This window comes from Drosophila mojavensis, unplaced genomic scaffold (genome assembly GCF_018153725.1).
Source record: "Drosophila mojavensis isolate 15081-1352.22 unplaced genomic scaffold, ASM1815372v1 contig_231, whole genome shotgun sequence".
NCBI lineage: Eukaryota > Metazoa > Arthropoda > Insecta > Diptera > Drosophilidae > Drosophila > Drosophila mojavensis.
Window position 1 is genome coordinate 6,311,061 of NW_025318772.1, and position 23,963 is coordinate 6,335,023.

At 41.4% G+C, this 23,963-nt stretch overlaps 3 protein-coding genes across 4 annotated transcripts in view; 1 reads left to right on the top strand and 2 right to left on the bottom strand.

The window, feature by feature from the left end:
* Nucleotides 1-2,922: 2,922 nt before the first annotated feature.
* On the top strand, nt 2,923-13,583 carry LOC6575147 (serine/threonine-protein kinase Warts). Its single transcript, XM_032730172.2, has 8 exons — nt 2,923-3,754; nt 9,341-10,822; nt 10,952-11,834; nt 11,897-12,017; nt 12,086-12,201; nt 12,263-12,341; nt 12,412-12,607; nt 12,671-13,583. The coding sequence occupies exons 1-8, from the start codon at nt 3,632-3,634 to the stop codon at nt 13,070-13,072; spliced, it is 3,402 nt and encodes a 1,133-aa protein (XP_032586063.1). The 5' UTR covers nt 2,923-3,631; the 3' UTR covers nt 13,073-13,583.
* A 4,673-nt stretch (nt 13,584-18,256) lies between these two features.
* LOC6575148 (zinc finger protein 1) overlaps nt 18,257-23,963 on the bottom strand; it is a 31,132-nt gene continuing 25,425 nt past the window's right edge. The window contains exons 1-3 of one of the 2 annotated variants that reach the window (XM_032731605.2): nt 22,514-23,004; nt 20,183-22,307; nt 18,257-19,533 (exon numbers count right to left, since the gene is read on the bottom strand). In XM_032731605.2, coding sequence (XP_032587496.1) covers nt 19,340-19,533; nt 20,183-22,307; nt 22,514-22,564 — 2,370 coding nt within the window. In that variant the 5' untranslated portion in view covers nt 22,565-23,004 and the 3' untranslated portion in view covers nt 18,257-19,339. Of the gene's footprint in view, nt 19,534-20,182; nt 22,308-22,513; nt 23,005-23,963 lie in introns of those variants that run through there. The other variant, XM_002001128.4, reaches the window with a different exon arrangement.
* On the bottom strand, nt 18,728-19,147 carry LOC122756987 (formin-like protein 14). Its single transcript, XM_044007982.1, has one exon. The coding sequence runs from the start codon at nt 19,145-19,147 to the stop codon at nt 18,728-18,730; it is 420 nt and encodes a 139-aa protein (XP_043863917.1).

Genomic DNA, 23,963 nt, shown 5'->3' on the forward strand with positions numbered 1-23,963 from the left:
AGGGAGAGGGAGAGACAACTTGCTCTCATACTCTCTTCGACTCTTAGCTGTGGCCTGCGACTGGCATTTCTGTTATGTATTTTATTTGCTTTTCCACTTGCCTTGCATTTTGATGGCCAATTTCTTATGCTTTTTACATGCGCACGCGACTCCCCCCACACAGAAACACACGCACACACACATAGTCGCACCATCTTACGCATTTTACGATAGTTTTTAGTGGACGTTTGGGCAATAGAGAAACTAACTAAAAATAGGCTCTTACATGCGTTATTAACATACAACTTAACAGAGGCCATGTAATCAACAGCAGTGCTGTAAAAATGTGACAAACTACTTGACACAGCACTGTCTACATATACATATGTGTGCATGAATATTGCTGCTGCTCTCTTTTCGCTAGTCGTTGTTGGTTTGCTGTGATTTCTGTATTACCTTTGAATGCCTAATGCTCATAATAGCTTATAAAAATGTCGCAAATGCGGCAGATTGTCTTTCAAGTCAGGCAAGCAAAAATTTGGCCGCAATTAAACAATTAAAAATTCCAATAGCATCGCATTCAACGAGCCGCTTAATAACGCATCAAAAATCCCTCTCTTACTCACTCGCGCACACACACATTTTACGCGCTCACAATTGTCTATGAGTGTGGGTATGTGTGTGTGCATTTGCTTCAGTTTATTTGTATTGTTAATTAGTTATTGGATATATTTATATCTGTTTCACTCATTTTATTTTTCGGTATGTATGGAATGTGAAAATTTCCCAAATAGGCAAAAAGCTCGCAAAAGTTGCTCGGAAAGGGGCCGTGGCTCTTGGCTCTGGGGGCAGACGCTGTTGACATTTGAATTTGGCGCGTGTTTGTTTATTATCCCAAGCACCTTCAGTCTCGCTTATCTTAGAGTATAGCTAGCTAGTTATATATGTACATATGTACATACACATATGCCTATGTACATCCAAAGTCTCTAAATTCAACATTCCACAGCACTATAGCAAAATGCGTAGCGTCAACAAAACAAGGCGCAAAAGTTAACTTTTGTCAACAAAATAATTAAACTCTTTAGACAGTGCAAAATATGTACACTAGCGAAATTTATGAAACGACATTTTCTGTGATATATTTATATACATACATACATAACTTTTTTCTTGGGAGCTTTATTTTTGCATTCCAACAGCTTTAATGCGAATTTCATTAAATGGAATAACAATCTAATCAGACCATTAAAAAAATCCTCTAAAATACCCATAATTATAAAATTCACCTTAAAAAAGCATCGAAAGGGAAGCAAACAACAACAGGAAATTCTCCCAACATTAGTACCCATTTACATAGTCCACTGTTAACTCCAGCCGTAGCTCATTTACATACATATTCTGGGACAATGACTAAATTATTATTGCTGTTAGGAATTTACTATCAACAGTATAAGACTACATCCTTACATATTTCACAGAATTTATCTATGTTAAAATACAGTGTTAATTTACATACAAACAAACAGAGCAGCAATGGCTTTTAGTAGGTTTACTCATTTGCACTTGGCACAGTTTGCCGAAATTTTTTCGGCAATTACGTCTGTTTGTTTACATATTTGTGTAGCTGTGTGAATGTATATCTGTATGTATGTACATACATAAATACGTATGCATGTCTTTGTTTATCAGTGGTCAGCTCGTTTCCATAGTCAGGTGCGCACGCCAATCCCTGTCGTGCCCTTGTCCCCCACAGACTTGGGTAATTCGTCAATTTGATAGTGTGTGAATTTGATGGTTCGTCATAAAAGATTTTTAGGGAATTTATAGGCTTCCTGGAATACGATTATGACATAATGCGCCACTCGATGCATATATTATGATCATGAGCCGACTTTCCAAGCTTCCACTTCAACAGTCACCTTTGCCAAGCGTGCGAATCATTCCAATATGACAAGTGCTGCCAATTCCATTGTGTTTAATGCCCTCTAAAAAAAGAACTGTAACATGTTTAACAGAAAGCTTTGTCGACTGACTGCGTGTCTCTCTTCTGACTCACGTCTGCGGCATGTAAATGTCCGCTGCGTGAGTAACTATGTGTGTGTGTTAGTGTTTGTATGTGCATGAGTGATGGAGCTGTTTCGTTGCCTTTAAAACGCGTCGCATCTGCGTAGCGTGTGACAATTTTTTGTGGATACCCTGTAAATATCATTTTGTTAGTATGGGCATGAATGAATATATATGTATGTATGTGGAAGGAGAGGTAGAGTGAACCGCATTTTTATTGAAAATATAGGCTAGGATTGAATTCTGCATGAATATATAGATAAAGTGTGACATAAATTTAGAATATATATTTGAAATTAAAGGTGAAAATATACACATTTATTTGTATATTTGGCATAACTTCTAGGAAAAATTAAGCCTCATAATATGGAATACAATTGAAAAATCAATAATTATATAGGGTATCTACCAGCTGAGCACGCATGCTGGAAGCACCTTTACGTTGGTTTTCCTTCTCAGTTTTAGTTATTTTGTTTCGTCTGCTTTGTGTCTATTTTCAGCAAGTTGGCGACATCGATCGTGTATATTATTAATTAAAATTCCGTCAAGCCGTGTGTTGTACTCTGCCTCGGCTAAATCAAATCAGAATCTACATCAGCCAATATACCTGCGTATGTGTGTATCTATGTGCATACGCACACACACATACATACATATTTAATATTCAAATATTCAAATTCATTCATCGAGTGACTTCCAGTGCCCGCCTAAAATATTAATTGTATTGCCAATGATGATGATGATCGTGATGATGATGATGCCAGAATTTGTGATAAAACAAAATGATAATGAAACGAAATGAATAAAAAGGGCAGCAGCAAAAAATGTGATACAAAATGAAGACTTAACAACAACAACAACAACAACAAAGCACAGAGATCTGTGAATATATTTACATGCAAAATGAATTTGTGCAGCAAGCAAGCAAAAAGAAAAATGTTTTTATTATAATGCAAATGAAGTGCCTTAGTGAAGAATTTAGCGAGTGGTGAGAAACAGCAATAACAAAAACAAACACAACAGTGAAATAAGAAATAATAACAAAAACAAACTACGAAACGATCGCGAAACAAAAACAACGACAATAAAACCATCATAAAGCTTAATAGACGCATACTTACCTTAAGCCGCGACTAGTAAGTAGTTCATTATAAAGAGTCAACACACGTTTCAAATACAAAAGCGAAAAAAAGTGCCTCAATATCAAAGCAACAATAAAACTACAAACCACAACAAAAGCAAATAGGAACAACAACAACACCATCAACAACGGCCACAAAACCACCTAAAAGAACTGAAGAAGAGGCAACGAAATAAAAGCTTCTTCTCTCTCTCACACACACACGCACACAGAAATAAGCATAAAGCATTTATTTAAATTAAATAGCTGTGCTGCTGCTGCTGCTGCTGTTTAGTGAGCGCTTCTGCGTCTTGCTAAGTGCGTGTGTGTGTGAGTGTGAGTACGAGTGAGTGAGTGAGTGCGCTCGTGCGTGTGTGTGTGTCCGTGTTGTGCGCGTTTGAGAGTGAGCAGGAGCATTTTGTGATATGAGTGCTAAATATCACAAAGAGAAGAAGCAGCAGCATAATGCATCCAGCGGGCGAAAAAAGGGGCGGTCGCCCCAATGATAAATACACAGCAGAAGCGCTCGAGAGCATTAAACAGGATCTAACACGATTCGAAGTACAAAATAATCATAGAAATAATCAGGTAAGCGAACTAAATGAAATGATCAAAATAAGTAAAGTAGATAAGTGTATTAAGATATATGTAGATAATAGAATAGTTAGTACACAGACATAGTAAATAAAGACATACATGTATATACATATGTATCTAGGAATTTATTTAGACTTTTGCAGAAAAACTATATTTTTAACCACTGCTCTAGTTAGATTCCAATTAGATTCACGCTTAAAGACTCTCTCACTGTCTCCTCTTGCTGATATTCTTTGAAAATCTTTTTCCGGTACAATTCTGAGAGGAACTAAATAATGGAGAGTAAACTAAACTGCTTGCTCACATGCCTTAATCTTAAAGTCTATAAATTGCGTAAAAAGTTTAATTTAATCAATGAACAAAGCCGAAAATAATCGAACAGTTTATTAAAGATTAGAATATATAATCACGGCATTAAATTGATAAAAAAAATAAAAAAAATAAAAAAAATAAAAAAAAAATTACTAATACAATAATCAGAGGTTGTCCGACTCAATAAAAATGGTATCAGGGGAATTTCTTGAAATGTAAACACACTTTAAAGTTGCAGTAAACACTGCCACTGATTGAAGCATAAAAGTCCATTGATGATTCACTCTGCAGCAGTTAGAGATAAAGTCAAACTTAACGCAGCTAAATATGCAATGTTACAGAAAATACTAAATGGGAAATAACGGGAATTCGTAAAGTGAACACAACATGAGTCTCGCTCTCGCTTCCCCCTCCATGCAACTCTCCTGCGCCCTTTGCCGGTTATCGGTTTGTTTTAGTGCTTTACAAATGATGCGGCAACATTTTTCATGCGTAGAATAGAATAAGAACAGAGAAGAGACCGAAAACACGACACTAATAAAAAATTAACAGCTAGATAAACCGCATTTCAGACGACGCGCAATGAAAACGAATAACAACAATAAAACAAAATACGAAAACAACAGAACAACAACTTTGTTGTGGCTGCTGCGTGGGCGCTTTATAAAAACATGTTCAGCTGATGGCACGAGCCGCAGCGTGATGCTCACCTGTGCCAGCGGCCATATAAAATACGGTAATAATACATCAATGTTGGCCAAGACATTTGTCACAGTTGCGGCTGCTGCTGTTGCGGCTTGCAAGTGGGCGACAGGAGTTGGCAATCAGACTGGCCAAAAGATAAAATGTTAGTCACAGAGCCGAAGTGAATAGAAAATTTGTGGGTGTATACTATTGTGTGGATGTGCTCTGTGCGTATGTTTGTTTGCGCTAAAAATAACTGCACAGAGCTTGAAATGAAATTAATGAACTGCCAACGAAATGCAATTGACCTTCTGCCATTCCACAAACACACCCACACGCACATGCACACAACTGTTATACGTATGATAGCTGAGTGGGCGGCTTGCGTTGCCAGACAAAATGTCCAGCGCGCGCTCTCTCTCCCTGTCACTCTCTCGATCTCTTGCTATGCGTGAGTAAATGCGTGCCTTTGCCTTGAGTGCGTGTGTTTGTGTGCAAGCGATCGGCCTGGATATTAAGCATTGACGTCACAGCTGTCAAAAGTTCGAAAAAGCATTGCTGAAAGAATGAGCACAAAGCGAATCTGCGCAAGGAGAATAAGCGTTAGAAAGAGCGCGCGCGAGAGCAAGGCTGTTGCTGGACCAAGGGAGTGAGGGAGTGAGCTGCATTTGTTGCCCAATCCCACTGCATAAAATAACTCTGTGAACAATTTGCCAATACAACTTGGCGAATAGTCATTTATAAACTATGTTCGCTCTTTGGTTTGGTTTGGTTTATCAATTGTTTCGCCCCCAGCCTGAAGTGCAACCTCACTCACAGTCGGGGCACAGGCAGAAGCAGCGACAGCGACAGTGGCAGTGGCAGTGGCAGCAACTGGCCGCAAGTCATAAAAAAGCTTAAATATGATCTGACGGGTCATTAATTTAAAATTTTACGATTCCACTGCCAGCTACTGTTTTGTGCGATTGTAAATTATGATCGAACGCTCGATCCAAGCGATTAGCCAAACATTCCTGCGGCTAAGCCGTTCTACCAAGAATCGTACTCAAGCAGGAGTTGCAGGTTTTGAGAACGCAAGAAAAACAAAAAAAAAAGTGTTGCCTGCTGACGGGTTGCGGCAAATTGTTATGACCAGGTCTATTGACAGTTGCCATGTGCGGCTGCAGGCTGCAGCACGTTTTCCACTGGGCATCTTCATATTTTTTCACAGTTTTCCTTTCGGCCAGCTTTCGCCGGCAGCCACGTGGCTTTTTGGCTAATTAGTCATGCTGCGTACTAAATACCAGACCATAAGCTGCTCATATATGCTGAGCTGCTGCCACGCCCCCGGCTTCGGGCCATATATGTATGGGGGCGTTCGAACACGATAAATAAACACAATTTATTCATGGCTCGATCAACACTTTTCGGCCCACGCACCGACCGCTGCCGCTTATGGACGGGCAGCAACAACGGCAGCTACCATAAAACGATTTTGACAAATGCTATAAATATCGAAGCGTATAATAGTCTAGCGTAGCCTAGCCTAGACACGAACCTCAGCAGCCAGTCGGCAAATACGAATTCCGACCATATCAAGGCAAAAAGAAGTAGAAGAAGAAGAAAATATCAAATAAACAAAATCACACAGAAATATTTGAGAAACCTTACGTAGAACTAATTAAAATAACAAAACGTTCGAAATATATTTAACAGCTAACGCCAACGTCCAACGACGACAGTGGGCTAAATGGCATTATAAAAATTAAAAAATAAATAAATGAGAGAGCGACAGCCACAAAAAAAATATGCATAAATAAATTAGTCAACACGCAAAGGCAATCAAATCGAACAATGCATAGCTTCCCCTTCCTCTCTCCCTTCCACTCCCTCTATCTCTTTCACTCTTTCAATGGACATTGTGAGCTATAGGCTTATCAAAATACACACACACATACATTCACATATATACACCACGCTGTCTGTAGGTACACGCATACATGTGTAATCCAGCTATAAGCTCTAATTGGTTGTCATATACCTTAAAAGCTATTTATAACTCGCACACAGCTACAGCAAAAAGTATGCGCACAGTTAGATAATAAAGGTCAGTTGCTCAAAATATATTTTTCATATCTCTAAGCAAGATAAATCGTGTGCTCTGTATTTGTCAAGCAAATATGGTGCAATACTATGGACTACACATAAATAGAGCTAGTTATTAATGGGGTATTATCTATTGATTAATATATGCCTTAATATAAGTCTACCTACCTAAAATATTGTTATGCTTCTTATACTAGAATATATGTATGTATTAATGAAAGTTCTTTAAGAAATAGTATAAAGTTCTTAAATCTTACATCTGATTGAAGCATAGCCATTTCTTTTAAATTGTAATAAATTCCCATTTCAAATCTTATATTACGATCAAAATGAATGTATATGTCAAAATACGTTTCTTTTCTAATGTATTTAGATATAGATCTCTTCTAATTGGCATCGTAATTAACGAATTCATCAGAATTCCCCAATAGGGAGCGCTATTTGGGTTTATTTTTGAACATTTGTGCGTTCCCCAGTGTGCGATTTTCATTTAATTTTCGGCGAGCATTTTTGTTGTTGTTGTTTGTTGCACGTTATGTCGCGATTTTCCCAGGAATTTTTACCTAAATAAATATACATATATCATCTTCAGCAAAGTCCGAAATTAACATGGCCCGTCTCTAATAATAACAAAAGACAGCAAGACACAAAACGAATCTTTTAGCATTCCCCAAAAAATAAATATGCGAGTATTATGGGCAAATATTTACATACAAATCCACTATGATATATAGTAAATATATATGTGTGTATATGTATGTGTATTCTTATACGTATTTTTGCCATTTGCCAAGAATTTTGATGTATCTTATGGCCAAATTATGTTTGTGTGTTTGGGCCAAGAAAAGCCCAACCAAAAATTTGTTCACATTTCTCATCGATTTCTGTTGGAGAATATATAAAATATGTATATTTGTATATACTTATACGTATATTGTCAGGTTCAAAGTGATTTCGGTCAAGGCGTTAAGTGTCTGGGGGCTTACGTATTGGCTAATTGGTAATTGGCGATTGCATTGCTCGGTCGCTTAAGTGGATTAGCGAAAGTGTTTGCTTTTCCCACCTACCGCAAATCCAATTTATTTTAATTTGAAAATTTGTCGTGACACGGGTTCTAACGGTTCAGCTGATTTAGTGTGCCCATTGGCTCTTTGGTTAATTCGCCATCAATTGGTTTGCTTGTAAGGCGGAACGGATCCGGATCAGGCGAGCGAACGAGCGAATGAGTGAGCGAGCTACAAACGCGTCAGCTTGTCTGCTGGGGGTCGCTTTTGTTGGGTTTCGCGTCCTTGGTTTTAATTAGTCTGGCCGCACATCAAACGCTCGCCCACTTGAGGGTTAATACATCTGCATACACGTACATACACACATACACACATACATAGATACATGTATGTATCTCTGCTAGAGATGCGTAGTATATATTGTTGAAAAATACAAAATATAAAAATGCATAATTAATTGCAAGTGTTATTGTAGCTGATGCTCTACTTGATTTGCTTTTACGTTTATTCATTAACGTTAACAGCATTGGCCTAACATTTGAACTGACATTCAATTTGATGACCGTGCGTGACTCTGCACATATTTCATGTCACGCAGCTATCACGATATTTATGGCCATCACTCATGGAAAGTCAGTCGCACGGCAAAGTCAAAATGCGAGGATCAGACACAAAAGAAACAAAATGATGTAGTAGCATCAAAAGAATGCGTAAAACGGGTAGCAGCACCAGCAACAGCAGCAGCAGCAACAGAAAAAAAAGAAAAGAAGAACACACACACACATGCATACAGAAGCATGCATATGCTCTAACTGAAGGTTGCCCCGTTGTCTGTTTGCTGCAATCTGTCAGCCGGCGATCGCTTTGCTGCTATTATTGCGCTCTCTCGCTCTTTCTGACTCTCTGTCTTTGCATCTGTTTTCGTTTGCTCTCTGGGTATATGTATATAGTATGTGTTTGTGCTTGTGTGCTCCTGACTTTTAGGAATTTCTGAACGATGGCAAGAATTTGATTTCATTGCTTTGGCAGCCGCGTTTCTTGTGCCTTTTGTTTTAGGCGCTGTTCGCATTTTTTGTTTTTATTTTGTATGCGCGCCTTTTGTTTAGTTTTTGAACTGCTACCAAGCACAGGCACACACTCACACATAGCCGCCTCTCACACCTATACGTATATTTATATTTATACACAAATATAGTTTCTCACAGAGAAGGAATGTTGCTTAGGCAGTGGTGTAGTATGTGGGGGGTTAGGACATATGTAACACAAAAAAATTTTAATTATCGTTCAAATGAGCGTTTGTAAATAGGGGATATATATTTTGTATAACTAATTTATGTATACAAATATCGACAAATTATTATTATGTTGTTAGTCAAGGTCAGAGGATAAATAATATACCGATAGTTTATATGTATGTTTACAGTAGCATTAGATATTTAAGATATTTATATTAAGCTATCGATCAATTTGACTAATCGATTTCAATTTACAGAATTACACACCTCTGCGATACACCGCCACCAATGGCCGCAACGATGCGCCCGATTACCACCACGCAAAGCTGCCACTGGAGCCACCATCGGCATCGGCGTCTCCCTCGCCCGATGTCGTCGTGCCTCCCCCACCTGGCGCCGTGGCCGTCGTCGCTCTGCCCATGCCCACGGCCAACGGGCACGTGCCAAAGATGATCAACGCTCTGATACCGCCCAAGCTGATACGCAAGCCGAGCATCGAGCGTGACACGCCGACGCACTATCTGCGCTGCAGTCCGGCGCTCGACTCCGGCGCCGGCAGCTCCCGGTCGGACAGCCCGCACTCGCACACCCACCAGCAGCTGAGCGGGCGCGCCAGCACCGGGCAGTACTCGCCCTCACCGAGCAGCTTCAGTGATGCGGCGCCGCCGGCGCCACCGCCACGCAATCCCACCGGCCTGGGCAGCTCAGCAACTCCCCCGCCACCGCCACCCACCAATCAGATGTTCAAGCGGCGCTCGCCCGCTCTCAATCGGCCGGCGGCGATCACGCCCACCTGTCCGACGACGCGTGGCACCTCGCCGGTCATACCGCAAAATGGGAGCGCTATCAAGGCGCAGCAGCAGCTGACGCAGCAGATGAAGGCACTCAACATGTATCCGGGCGCGGGCAGCGGTGCCGTCGTCGAACCGCCGCCGCCCTACCTGAAGAACACGGTGGTGGTGGGCGCCGCACCGCCGCCGCCCAGCTACACCGCCTCGATGCAGTCGCGTCAGTCGCCGACGCAGTCGCAGCAGTCCGACTACCGCAAGTCGCCCAGCAGCGGCATCTACTCGGCCACCTCGGCGGGCTCGCCCAGTCCGATAACGGTGAGCAATGCCAGCGGCATCCTGCCCGCTGCGACGGGCGTGGCACGGCCCCAGCCTCGCGTCTACCAGGCGCGCACTCAGCAGCCGATCATCATGCAGAGCGTCAAGTCGACGCAGGTGCAGAAGCCGGTGCTCCAGACGGCCGTGGCGCCCCAATCGCCGGTCAGCGCCTCCGCCAGCAATTCGCCCGTGCACGTGCTCGCCGCGCCGCCCTCCTATCCGCAAAAGTCGCCGGCGGTGGTGCAGCAGCAGCAGCAAGCGGCCGCCGCTGCCCAGCAGCACTCCCCACTGCTGGTGCCCACGCCCACGGTGGTGGTGCCGGGTGCCGTGAAGCCGCCCACGCCCACAACGCCGCCGCTAATGGCCAGCGCCCTGAATGGCGGCGTGGTGGGCAAAGCCGTCTGCATGGAGCCACCTTCCTATGCCAAGAGCATGCAGGCCAAGGCGGCCACAACGCCCCAGCCACAGCAGCAGCAGCAGCAGCAACAGCAGCAGCAACAACAGCAGCAGCAGCAACAACAGCAACAGCAGCAACAACAACAACAGTTGCAGGCTTTGCGTGTGCTGCAGGCGCAACAGCAGCAGCAACAGTTGCAGCAGCAGCAACAGCTGCAGGCACAACAGCAACAGAAGGTACGTTAGTGTACAGTGAACTCTCCCTGAATCGAACAGCTTCTGTATTATGTTGTTCGCTCATAGAGTGTTCACTGTAGTTTCAAATGTTCCCCGCCTTTACTAACTGTCTTTGATTTATTTCATCAGGCGCTGGCCGTCAGCAGCAATGGCAACGTGAATCGGCAGCTGCCGCCGCCGCCGCCGTATCAAAGCGCACGCGTTACCACGCCGGAGTTGGCCAGCAGCAATAACAATAACAACAACAACAATAACCACAGCAGCAGTAGCAATGTCAACCTGACGCCTGAACTGAAAGCGACAAACAACAACAACAACAACATACAAATTAGCAATAGCAATTTAGCCACAACGCCGCCCATTCCGCCCGCCAAATACGGCGGAAGCGGCGGCAATGGCAACAGCTCGAGTGGCAGCAACGGCTCAACGACAACGGGAGCAGCAGCAGCTGCCGCGTGCAAGAAGATCAAGCATGCCTCGCCCATACCCGAGCGCAAGAAGATCTCCAAGGAGAAGGAAGAGGAGCGCAAAGAGTTTCGCATACGTCAATATTCGCCGCAGGCATTCAAATTCTTTATGGAACAGCATATTGAGAATGTGATCAAATCCTATCGCCAGCGCACGTTCCGGAAGAATCAGCTGGAAAAGGAGATGCTCAAGGTGGGCCTCTCCGACGAGACACAGATCGAGATGCGCAAGATGCTCAGCCAGAAGGAGAGCAACTACATTCGGCTCAAGCGTGCCAAGATGGACAAGAGCATGTTCGTCAAGATCAAGCCGATCGGTGTGGGCGCCTTCGGTGAGGTGACGCTGGTCCGCAAGATCGACACCTCGGATCATCTGTATGCAATGAAGACGCTGCGCAAGGCGGACGTCCTCAAGCGCAATCAGGTGGCGCATGTGAAAGCCGAACGTGATATTCTGGCCGAGGCCGACAACAATTGGGTTGTCAAGCTCTACTATAGTTTTCAGGATAAGGATAATTTATATTTCGTTATGGACTACATACCCGGTAAGCTCTGCGTGGCAAGGCCAACATTGTTGATTGTATCGAATTGAATTCTTCATCCGCAGGTGGCGACCTGATGTCGCTGCTGATCAAGCTGGGCATCTTCGAGGAGCCACTGGCACGTTTCTACATTGCCGAGGTCACCTGTGCCGTGGACAGTGTGCACAAAATGGGCTTCATTCATAGGTGTGTAGAGTCTACAGATTCTACAGCATCAATACAACATCATTTTTATAACTATTCATCATTCCCAGGGACATCAAGCCTGACAACATACTCATCGACCGGGACGGCCATATAAAGCTCACCGATTTCGGTCTTTGCACTGGATTCAGATGGACGCACAACTCCAAATACTATCAGGAGAATGGTAGTTAGCCTCAGCTTCCATATCCTCATTCCAGTTACTCATTGTAATCCTCTGCTTTTAGGCAATCACTCGCGACAGGACTCCATGGAGCCGTGGGAGGACTTTTCAGAGAATGGCACCAAGCCCACAGTGCTGGAGAGGTGGGAGCATTGATTTCACCACCCATAAGACACATTCTCACAGTTTTTCTTGCTTAATTCCTTTGTACAGGCGGCGCATGCGCGATCACCAAAGAGTCCTGGCGCACTCGCTGGTCGGCACACCCAACTATATAGCGCCGGAGGTGCTGGAACGGAGCGGCTACACGCAGTTGTGTGATTACTGGAGCGTGGGTGTTATACTCTATGAGATGCTGGTGGGTCGACCACCATTTCTGGCCAATACCTCCATGGAGACGCAACAGAAGGTAGAGAGTAGAGAGTAGCTGAGTGTGCCACAACTGCAGAGCTAACAGTCATGCAATTTACAGGTTATTAACTGGGAGAAGACGCTACACATACCACCGCAGGCGAACCTATCACGCGAGGCCACGGATCTAATACGACGGCTGTGCGCCTCTGCGGATCGGCGTCTGGGCAACAGCGTGGAAGAGGTCAAGTCGCATGAGTTCTTCAGGGGCATTGATTTTGCGGACATGCGCAAACAGAAGGCGCCGTATATACCGGAAATAAAGCATCCCACAGACACGTCCAACTTTGATCCAGTTGATCCCGACAAGCTGCGCTCGAATGACTCCAATTTGAGCAGCGGCGATGATATCGATCTGAATGATAGGCAATTCCATGGATTTTTCGAATTTACCTTTAGACGATTTTTCGATGACAGACAACAGCCGGACATGACGGACGACCAGGCACCGGTCTATGTCTGAGCACGAACAGTCAGTCAATTAATCAATCAATCCATCATTTTCATTGTTAGTCAAATAGTCACAAACAAACAAACAACAAACCGCACGCACATACACACACACACACCTAAACAGCCGTTAGCAGTGTGCCAACAGCGTGTTAACAGCGGCGCTGTTAAGTCAACAATTTTTATATACAAATATTCATTTAGTGTTTTAGTTGAATTTGTTGCCAAAAAAGAGAATAACAAAACAAGTTGAGGCACTGAGCAAAAAAACAAAAAACAAGAAAAGCAATTTAAATTTCTGGCATATTTTTTTTGTTTTTTTTTTTTTTATTATTTTATATATACATCAATTAGGAGTTATTAAAAAGGACAAAAACACACATCAGCAAGACGAACTATATACATATATATATATTTATAACAAATTAGAGACGGTTGGCTAGAAAAGGGACTACACATATACATACATACATATATATGCTTGAATGCATGAACTGAATAAATTTAAATGAAATGAGTCAAAACTTTTGATTTTTTGTTAACTAAAGATCTTGTACACTACACAAGTACACGTACATAAACATATATAAAGAGATATATATATATATATAAAATATATAAATATTATACAAAAATAGTTATGAATGATATTGAACGCTTAGTGTCAAATGTAATGAATATTTATCTATATATATATATATATATATGTATACATAATATGAATATATGTTAAATTTATGTAGACTTTGACAAGCAATTGAACCAATTTCCTGGTGCTCAAAAAGAACTAAACATATTTACACACAGACACACACACACCTACACACTTACACACTATAAATGCCTTGAAGAAAGAATGCAAAAAACTCATAGGAGAAGCGAATTTAACTAAGCCTGGACCAATTCACAATGCTCTGTCGATGGCAACTATTTCAGCAGGCTGGATAGTTCGTTCCATTGGCGGCACTTTGAAACTTTAGCTTGACAAACAAGAAATGTTTTCTGTGCGCGGATCAACACGAACCGATCGGCGCACAGCATCGCAACAAGTTAGCGATATAAGCGGGTCTTATAAGCCTAATCTACAACTCTATTTTAAATATTATGCCCGCGGGCGCGCTCTGAACTAAACTATATATACAATATACATATGGATATATATTTGTATACACACATATATATATATATCTATCACTCTTTTATCACTGCTCATTCTACAATCTATGAACGTATTACGCGCCCTTTCCCCCTCCCAAAAATGAAATAATGAAGAACAAACTAAAATGTATCTATCGTATAGATTCTATGCATAAAAATATCTATAGATATATTAAAATATTATAAAACTAGCAATGTTAGAAGAAGAAGAACTTGTTTTTTTTTTTAAATATTCAACAGAAAAATTCTATAAGAAACGAAGAGAAAACAACAAAAAAAATCTATAAATATATATATATACAAAAATATTTTATAATAAATTGTAAAAGAAATTTAATTGATAGTTTTATATAATATGCAATATACTTCTAGTGTTAAGATGTTTTTTAGTTTATAATTCGCTAACAATAATTTAGTTTAATTTTCATGTCTAAGCAAAGGTACAGAAAAAAAAGAAATCATTTTTTGTTTGTTGTGTAAAGCGATTCGTTGGCAAATGCGATTAGTTCACAATTTCAATTTGTTGGCCCAAACACTTGTTTTTTATGAAAAAAAAAAAAAAAAAAAAAAATTAAATAAAAAAAAAAAACATCAAATGGTAATCCTATTTGAAAATAAAAACACTGCGCGTGCCTTGGCCAATTCATTTACAATAACAAATTAATAAATGGAAAGCAAAATATGTAAAAAAAAAAAAAAAAAAATTAAATACTTATTTGGAGTTTTTCTTATAAGTTTGACTGGGGCAAGAGCTGAAAATGAATCTTAATTAAGCAAAAGTCTAAGGCGATTCCGAGAAGACTAATGTTGCATAAATGGGGAGAATATTTGATTCCATGCAATCTAGTCTATAGACCTGTTCCAGGACTTCCACAAGCAAAATTTCATCAAAGTGTATTACTGTATTATGATATATAAGTATAGTCACCTTAATTGTGGCTTACCTATTGCGTAAAGTCGTCTACAAGCCACGTATAACACACATCATATTCTCGATCTGAGATCTTGATCAAATAACAGCAAACTACTTATAATGATTGAACGATTTGTGTCAGACACTTAGACCTTTCTAAATTCCTAGACATACTTCAGGATGCGTATCCACTGCGTGTCATACTTTATAAAAATATTTGACGATCTGTTTCAGCTTTAACTCGTCCCTATACTTATTTCACGAGAAAGACTTATGCAAGAAAAGTTTTTAGATTTCTAGAATCTTATATATATTCTAGGAATCTTAGGGTGTAAATTTATAGAGCGTGATATATTATAAAAATATTTAAAAATCGGTTTCAAATATTTTTTTGGTCCATATACTTCAATGATACTTATCCTAGAGAAGTCATCAATATAATAAAACCCGCAATAAGCTGAAAGCAGGATAAAACTATATTTTAAAAAAATTAATTTTTCTCATGGCTGAAATTTAAATAAATATGAAGTAAAATGCAAAATATTTAAATTTTAATAATTTGTTTTGTTGTTTTTATTTTTCACATTGTAAATTTAATAATTATAATAATTTTGTAAATGTATCAAGACAAAAATGTTTTATCCGTTGGCTTATTTTGATTAAAATACATTTATGCATTATGTATATATATATTTGTATATATATATATATATATTTGAAATATAAGTTATTTAAATTGTTGTTTACTTCGTTTGTGTACTTGTGTGTATAGCATTTAATTTTTTATTTTATTTTTTTTTTTATTTAACATTTGATGCCCGCATAACTAAAACATAGATGTTTTCTTACTTTCTTCAGTTTAAATTAAAATATAAAACAAATAATACAAGCACATACTTTGTACGAAACCTACGCTGTATGCGATCCTAACTATTCTGATCTCATATCTTCTCACGCTTATTTACATGAAAATCTCTGGCGAACAACTTTAACAGAGGAGACGAACAAAATGTTATTCGGGGATGTAAACTTAACTTAGAATGTAAATATAACTAACAAGAGTTTATAGTGTGTGCGTGTGTGTGTGTATCTCATATAAGGCCCTAGATTGCAAATATTATCGCCGACATGCATCCATCACAATGAAAAATATTTGCGCTTAAATATAATTAATTCGTTTCATTTGTTGTAAGTTAACATTTATGTACGTTTTTCCTTTGTTTTTTTTTTTTTAACTAATCTAATTTAATATATATTTATAATTTATGCTAAACGAGTGCTTAATTTTGTTCATAGTTGAAACATTCATTTTGTTGTGTATTTGGATTCTCTAGCTTTGTTTCTTGCGAAATAATTTACAAAGTATACATATATATCTTTAAATATACATATATATATTATTTTTTGTTTGTTTAAAAAATACGAATATAAAAATTAATTAAGTAATAAATGCATATTTTTGTGTTCGTTTGTTGAATTTTTTTTTTTTTTTTTTTTTTTGGAAAAGCAAAAGAAAATAAATTTCAACAGTTCAAGATTAGAGATGAGAGAAACTTTTGGGTTTTACTTAGTTATGTTGGGGATTGTTTAGACATAGCACAATAAATGTTAATAAATAAATGTTCGTTGTTCTGGAAACCTTTTTCGCTTTCTATCATGAATTTAAACCTGTTTATAATTATTTAATTATATATTGTATTTTATTGTTTTTTTTTTTTTTTTTTTTGTGGTTAAATTATTTGAATTGAATTTATTTAGAGCGAAAAGTTGAAAGCATTCTAAGATATTTAGAAAATTTATTGTCCTTGTAAACATTGTTAATAGTTAATGTTAATAGTATTTTTTTGTTTTTTGGTTTTAGGAGAAAGATTTTCTTTACATCAATACGCACATTGAAATTTGCTAATAATTTTCTTTAGAGACTTTTCCAAAAGTTTTTGTTTTTATTTTTATTTACTAAATTTAAATATTTTCGTTTCTTATGAACGTTTTAGCTTAGAAATAGTTTTTTCTTTAGTTTTGTAAGTAATTTAGTGTTAAATAATGTTTAATAAGGCCAAATTAAGTTTTTCTTTTGCGCTTTAGCATTTTCTTTTTATATATATATATATATATTAAATATTAATTTTAAATTGTATTTTGTGCTCTAACTCGCATAGCACTTGGATAAGCATATGACATTTACAAAACATGAAGTATTCTTATTTCATTTAATGTTTTTATTTATTTATTTTGTAATATTTTTGCTCAAGTAGCCGAAGGTTCTTAAATGCATGTGGGGCGGTTCCTTCTTATCGCGCAACTCTAGCTAAATGGAATGATCGTATAGGTGTTTCGTTTCGACATATATTCTGCTTCACTTCTTCGATTATTATGTAGCAATACAATATTATTATTTATAACTTTCGTACAAAATAAACAAGAGAAATAAAAAGAAATTAGAAAAAGTTTTCTGAAATTTTATAAAATTTCTTTTTTTTTTTTTTTTTTGTTTGTTTAAGTAAGAAATTTGAAACGCGCAGCAAGCGGTGGGTTTTCACATTAACATAAGTTACATTTGTGTGAGTGTGTGTAAGTGTGTGTGTAGGTGGCGTATTTGATTAAGTTTTGTATTTTTTAACTCTGGCATTAATACAGTTGGCTGATGTTTTAATACTTTTGCAGAAGAGCATCTAGCTCGGCGTTTTTAGTTTTTGTTTTTTTTGTATTATTTTAAACATTTTTTTCTTGTTAGTTTAATTGGTTCAAATATTGTCAAGTTAACGTTTGCTGTTGTTTTTGTTGTTGTTGTTTGTTTGGTCCAAAATTTCGACGGCTCGACTACAAATTTAAAGCTAAAAACATTAAACCGAATAAGTTTTACATTTATTCCGTTAGTAAAGCATAAAAACTATATATCATAAATGAAAAATAATATTAGATAAGTGGATATATCCGGGTGCTGGCCCTGATTTGATATTGAAATAAGCTTTGAGTATTTCGCAGCACTTGGTACTGGTTTTTCGCTCTTTAGCCTAAAACGTAAACGTAAATAGTTCGAATGTATAAAAATATATATATCGATAGATATATTTGGATATAAATATACTCATTCATAATTGAAACAAAAACAGTTTTCAACTTAAGTGTAACTTGTTTAAAAAATACTTGTTAAAAACAATATGCAAAATCAAATTAAAAATAATAAATTCGCTCAAACGAAAGGTTTTTAGCTCTTCATCTTCTTCATCGATCCTTTTTGGGAGTTTCTTTCCGAACTCATTTTGTGGCAACAAAAATGACACGAACATAATATATAAAATATCGATATATACATGTGTATATGATTTACAATGTAGAATATATAAAAAATAATTCATCAAAGCTCTGCCGAGTTGGCTGCCAGTTGCATATGGGGGCTATAACCGATAGAACCGTTATAACCGATATTATAATTAATATTATTTTAATTCTTTGTTTTGTTTTGCTTCGAGTTTTTGTGTCTTGTGTGTTTTGTGTTCCTGCACAATTTGAGATTTCTGCGTCGGTTTTAAGTACAGCATTTAAGTGCACTGTTAGTTCACTGTTAGACTTATATTAAATGGCTGTTATTGCCGCTCAATTGAGCAGCATCTTGGCATTGAAGAAATTGAAGGCATGCCCGCCGTGGGACGGTGCGCTCGTTGGCGGCGTTGGTGGTGCCGCGAAGCGTTCATTGGGCAGCGGGTGTGGTGGTGCCATCAACGCTGCGTGGTGCAGCGGGCTGGCAAAGAAACTGGGAGGCTGTGCCGGCGGTGCTTGACCGTACGCAGCCGCTCCTGACCCAGACAGTAGCGGCGGCGGCGGCGGTGGTGGTGCTGGTGGAGTTAACTGCGGCGGCCCTGTGCCCCGTTGTTGCATACTACTGCTGCTGGACAGTGGTGGCAACATGACGCCAGCGCCAGGCACGGACGGTGGCCAGGCAAGCGGCTGACAGGGCAGACGCTGCTGCTGCAACCGCTGGTGGTGATGATGCTGCTGCTGCTGGAAAGCTGCCATGGCAGCCAACTGATGGGGATAATTGCTGCTGTGGTGGAGGTGCTGCTGTGGCTGCTGCTGCTGCTGCTGCTGCTGATGTTGGTTGTGGTGGCTGCTGTTGCTGTTCAGCCTGGCCGAGTGAGCGGCGGGGCCGCGACGCTGCGGCCTGCCGGCGGCTGCTACGCAGGTGGGCGGCACTGAGGTGTCGCTTACCTATTCCCTGTAGGGCTTGCAGTAGGAGTAACGGTGGTTCATGTGCTGGCTGTAGCTGCCCGAGTGGGAGAAGCGCTTCAGGCACTTGGAGCACTGAAATGGCTTCTCGCCGGAATGCAGACGCTTGTGCTCCGTCAAGTGATGCTTGTGCTTGAAGGCCTTGGGGCAGTCCATGCACTGGTAGGGTCGTTGACCTGCAAATGAAATACAGATTAGCTGCGATCGCTTACACCCACGAACAAATAAAGATTAGGCTATGCATGGCAGTCTGTTAAGTTAACAGTGTGGCGTCACTGTGTCAGGTGAAGCAACTTTGACACTGTTATCTATTTTTAAGCCCGTAGACAAATGAAATCGTGCAGTGCGACTAATTGCTAGAAATATACAGATATAGCTATATATAGATTTTGAAATGGGATATTATAGGGATTTGACTAATATTTTATCCTATCAGTTCACATCAATCATTACCTCTATCACTTATATAGCTTTGTTATATACTAAGATTTCTATAGCTTGTTTTGACTCTGTCTATGAATTAGTCATTCTATCACTCATTATATTATCCATTTCATTATATCTTAGTTTTCAATTTCAGGATACTCTCAATAAAGTATTAATATTAATGGAATTCCCTATCAGAGACATAGCTTTGACTGCTTTGGAGCTTTTGCAGGATCGCTGCTTACCTGCCTGCTGCTAAATTTCAGATCGCATAACAGAGCACAAACTGAAAATGTGATGCCACGACATAGCTCTGTTAGTTAACAGTATGCTCTTTGCATAACATAGCGTAGCTTTTTGCAGTGGCTTACACCACATCTTCTCCAAGTTCTGACTCACCGGAATGCTCGTACTTGTGGCGCGCCAGGGAGCTCTGCTTGGCGAACGCCTTGTCGCACTGGTCGCAGACGAAGGGCAGGTCCGGATCACCCGCATGCCCGTGCGTCTCGGCCTTGGCCCGCTTGGGCTTGGGAGGCAGCAGGCCGCCGCTCGCCAGGCCATACTCATCGTCATGCGAGATGCGCGAGTCGTCGTCGCGCCACGAACGCTTCTCGGAGCCGCCGGGACTGAGGCTGGTGCCGCGGTAGTCGGGCAGCTTAATACTGTTCATGAGCGGATTGGGCGCATAGTCGCCGCCAGGACGCATCTGGAAGAGCGCCTCCATGGGCAGGCGTGGCAGCATGTATGGCGGCAGGCCGGCGAAGGCCTGGCCACGCGGTGCTGCGCTGGGCGCCAATTCGTGGGCGTGGCTGGGCGGCGAGGGGGGCGCAAAGTAGAGCGCTGCAGCAGCAGCAGCAGCTGCCGCCGACTGTTGCAGCGAAGAGGCGCCCGAGCAGGGCGACAGTGACGTCGGCGACATGGACGCCGAGCCGGAGAGCTTGCGGCTCAGATTGATGGCCATCGTCTCCTGGAAGTCGGCGGGCGCGGGCAGCACAGCTGCCTGCTGGGATGACGGCAAGCCGAACAACGGCGAAGCGTCTCGCTTGACGGACAAGTCCAGCGGCTGATCCTCGCCAGCGCGCACCTGCGCTTGTGGCTGCGGAGCCGCAGCTGCGGTCTCGCCATTGTTCGCATAGCTCTGCAGCTTGCGTTCGCGCGAGCGATTGTTCTGGAACCAGACCTGGACGACGCGCGCGTCCAGCTGCAGGCGGGCGGCAATCAGGCGGAACTCGTCCCGGCTGGGACGCGCATTGTGAGCGTAGTGTTGCTTCAGCTGCTGCTGCTGCTCCTCGTTGATGGCGGTGCGCACGCGCACCTTACGCTCGCCGCTGTCGCTGCTGCCGGCATGGTAATCCTGGCGGGGCTCCTCCTCGTCCTCCTCATCCTCGTCCGCATCGCTGGCCGAGGGCAGCAGAGCAAAGCTCGACTGTTGTTGTTGCTGCTGTTGTTGTTGCTGTTGTTGCTGCTGCTGTTGTTGTTGCTGCTGTTGTTGTTGGTACTGTTGTTCCAGCTCCTCTTTGATCAGACCGCACAGCACCTTCTCGTGCTGCACCAGCTCTGTGGGATGATTGAATTGCTTGGCACAGCGACTGCAGCGCAGATCCTGAGGAGTCTGCGCTCGCGACTGCACCACAGCCAATGCCTCCTGCTCCTCCTCCTGCTCCACTTTGATGGACTTGGGCGTGTCGGGAGGCGTCGGCTCGCGACTGGGCTCCTGCTTGACGACACCGACGTCGACTGCTGCGGATTCGGCGACGGCTACTTCAGGGCTGGCCGAAGGCTTGGGCTCTGCTTCTTCTAAATCCATAACCAGCTTGGGCTCATCCGGCGTCTCATCATCGTCCTTTCTGGTCTCATACAGCTTCTGTTCCTCTCTGTGCTCCTGCTCCAGCTGCTGCTCCAGTTGCTCCTCCCGCTGCTGCTGCTGCTGCTGCCCAGCAGCAGTCAGTTGCAGCAGTCGCTGAATGCTATAGGGATGCATGCGGGGATCCAGGGCGGCAGCCATGATGGCATTCGGAAAGGCCAGCAGCGCCGCATTCATATAGTTGGGATAGAACGGCGCAGGAGCATTGACAGCTGTGGGTGGGTTCTGCACTTCGCCGGCAAAGTAATTCATGGGATTGGGCAGCACCTGCTCTGGTGCTAGCTTCCGTTTGCCCGCCAGCTGCTGCTGCTGCTGCTGTTGCTGATCCGTGGGTGAGCGTCGAGCGCTTGAGTTCTTATCGAGAGTTTTGAGCATCTGGCGATTGTTGTTGAGCTTGAGCCCCAGGCTAATGCACTTCTTGGAGGTCATGTGAGAGGAGAAGCTGCCCGAGTGCGAGAAGCGTTTGCCGCAGTTGTCACAGCCGAAGGGCTTCTCGCCGGAATGGATGCGCACATGCTCTTTCAGGTGGTGCTTGAACTTGAAGGCCTTGTCGCACTGGTTGCACTTGAATTTACGCAGCAGCGCGGATTCATCGTGGCTGATCATATGACGCTGGAGACGGTACACGTTCGCGAAGGCCTTGTGGCATATTTTGCAGGTCTGCAATGAGTAGAGCGAGTAAAGTATATTAGATATACATATTTTTATAAAAATAATTAATTAAATATATATTCAAATTATATACTAATGCAAATCAATAATCAAATATTTTATTTCCATTTCAAATAAGACACAAATGCAACGGTATACAGTGCAGCTTTTGTCCGTCCAGCTGCTTGCACTCTATCGCTCTCATTTGCTCTTACTTGTTTTTGATGGTGATCCCCTAGTATTACATTGAGTGTGCATGTTGACATTGTTGTTGTTGGTGCTTTGGTAGTTATTGTTGCGTCTTATTTTTATTCTGAGACTGGCACGCACACACATGTATGCAGAGCGAACGTACACACCGACGCGCAGGTAATAAAAGTTGTTTAAAACAACAAAACGCGCGTATTTATTTGTTTTGCTGTGCTATTTGAAATTTAACGGGATTTCGTTTGTATCAAGGCCCGCAAAGTAAAACCAAAAACCACAACGCAAAAAACAAAACAAAATTGAAACAAAAAATTGTGACTTTTTTGTGGCGCTGTTGTGTTTGGCAAGCAGATTAAAAGAGTTTAGCTGATTAAATGAACTAAACGCAAAATTGACAACAACAAAATAATAAGAACGAAACTTAATTAAAACCAAACAATATGCGGGCTATGCAAATGACGAAATTATAACGACAACCGACGAAAGCAGACTGAAGAAATAAGTAGAAAAGGATTGCGGCAAGCGAAGTGGCGTAGCAGCCAGCTTACAGCTGTCACAGTCATAGAGACGCGTACGCATGTGTGCATAGATTATGAAAGCGTAGGCAAAGCAGAGAAGATAAGCAAAAAAAAAGCAATACATAAAAAAGTAACCGATTGTGTGCGTGTGGCGCGGGTGCTGAGTGCACGACACGTTTGGTATGATGAACAGTAATTGAAAATAATAAAATAAAACTTCAATGGAAGATATTGCGACAAAGCGCCAATAAGGAATGGAAACATAAACAAAAACAAACGCCGGCAAGTGAAGAAATAAACAAAAAGTCGAACGGAAAAATTGAATTAAGGCCCTAGACAAATCAAATCAAATGAAATCACATCGTATCGTATCAGCATCGTTTCAGCAGCTGATGCTAATCACACCCGAATGCGTTTGTTTGTCTTTGATTTGTTTGGCAACAAATTGAACGCATCAAATGCAACTTTGTTGCTTTTGCCGCCGTTGTTAAAGGTGCACAATGAAATGAAAGCACAAGCCGCCTGACTGACAGGCGGCTCGGCTCCACTTAGCCAGCGCGCTGAAAGATTTGCGGCACTTTCACTCGGCCAACATATGGCAACACGTGTTGCACCGTGCCATCGCCCCACCTCTCTCTGAATGGCATCGGTTGTTTACGTGCAGCCGTTGAACTTTCCTGCTGCTGTTTCAGTGCAGCTCACCTCAGCTATTTGTTGCTCTTTATAAATAAATACATATAGAAAATAACATGCCAGATTGTTATTGTTGTAAAGTTCATGACATTGTCGTTGGTGCGGCTGCAGCACTTTTTTATCAGCCATTAATTCGGAATATGTCTGCTCAATACGCCATCAAATCTGTCTGCAAACATACATACATACATATATACATACATATGTACATGTAACGGTCATTGTAATTGTGACTCTCTTTGTCTTT

Coding starts and splice junctions, on each gene's coding strand:
- LOC122756987 (XM_044007982.1), bottom strand. CDS start 19,147: ATGGCAGCTTTCCAGCAGCAGCAGCATCATCACCACCAGCGGTTGCAG.
- LOC6575147 (XM_032730172.2), top strand. CDS start 3,632: ATGCATCCAGCGGGCGAAAAAAGGGGCGGTCGCCCCAATGATAAATAC. Junction 3,755..9,340: donor ATAATCATAGAAATAATCAG/GTAAGCGAACTA, acceptor TTCAATTTACAG/AATTACACACCTCTGCGATA. Junction 12,608..12,670: donor CCATGGAGACGCAACAGAAG/GTAGAGAGTAGA, acceptor TGCAATTTACAG/GTTATTAACTGGGAGAAGAC.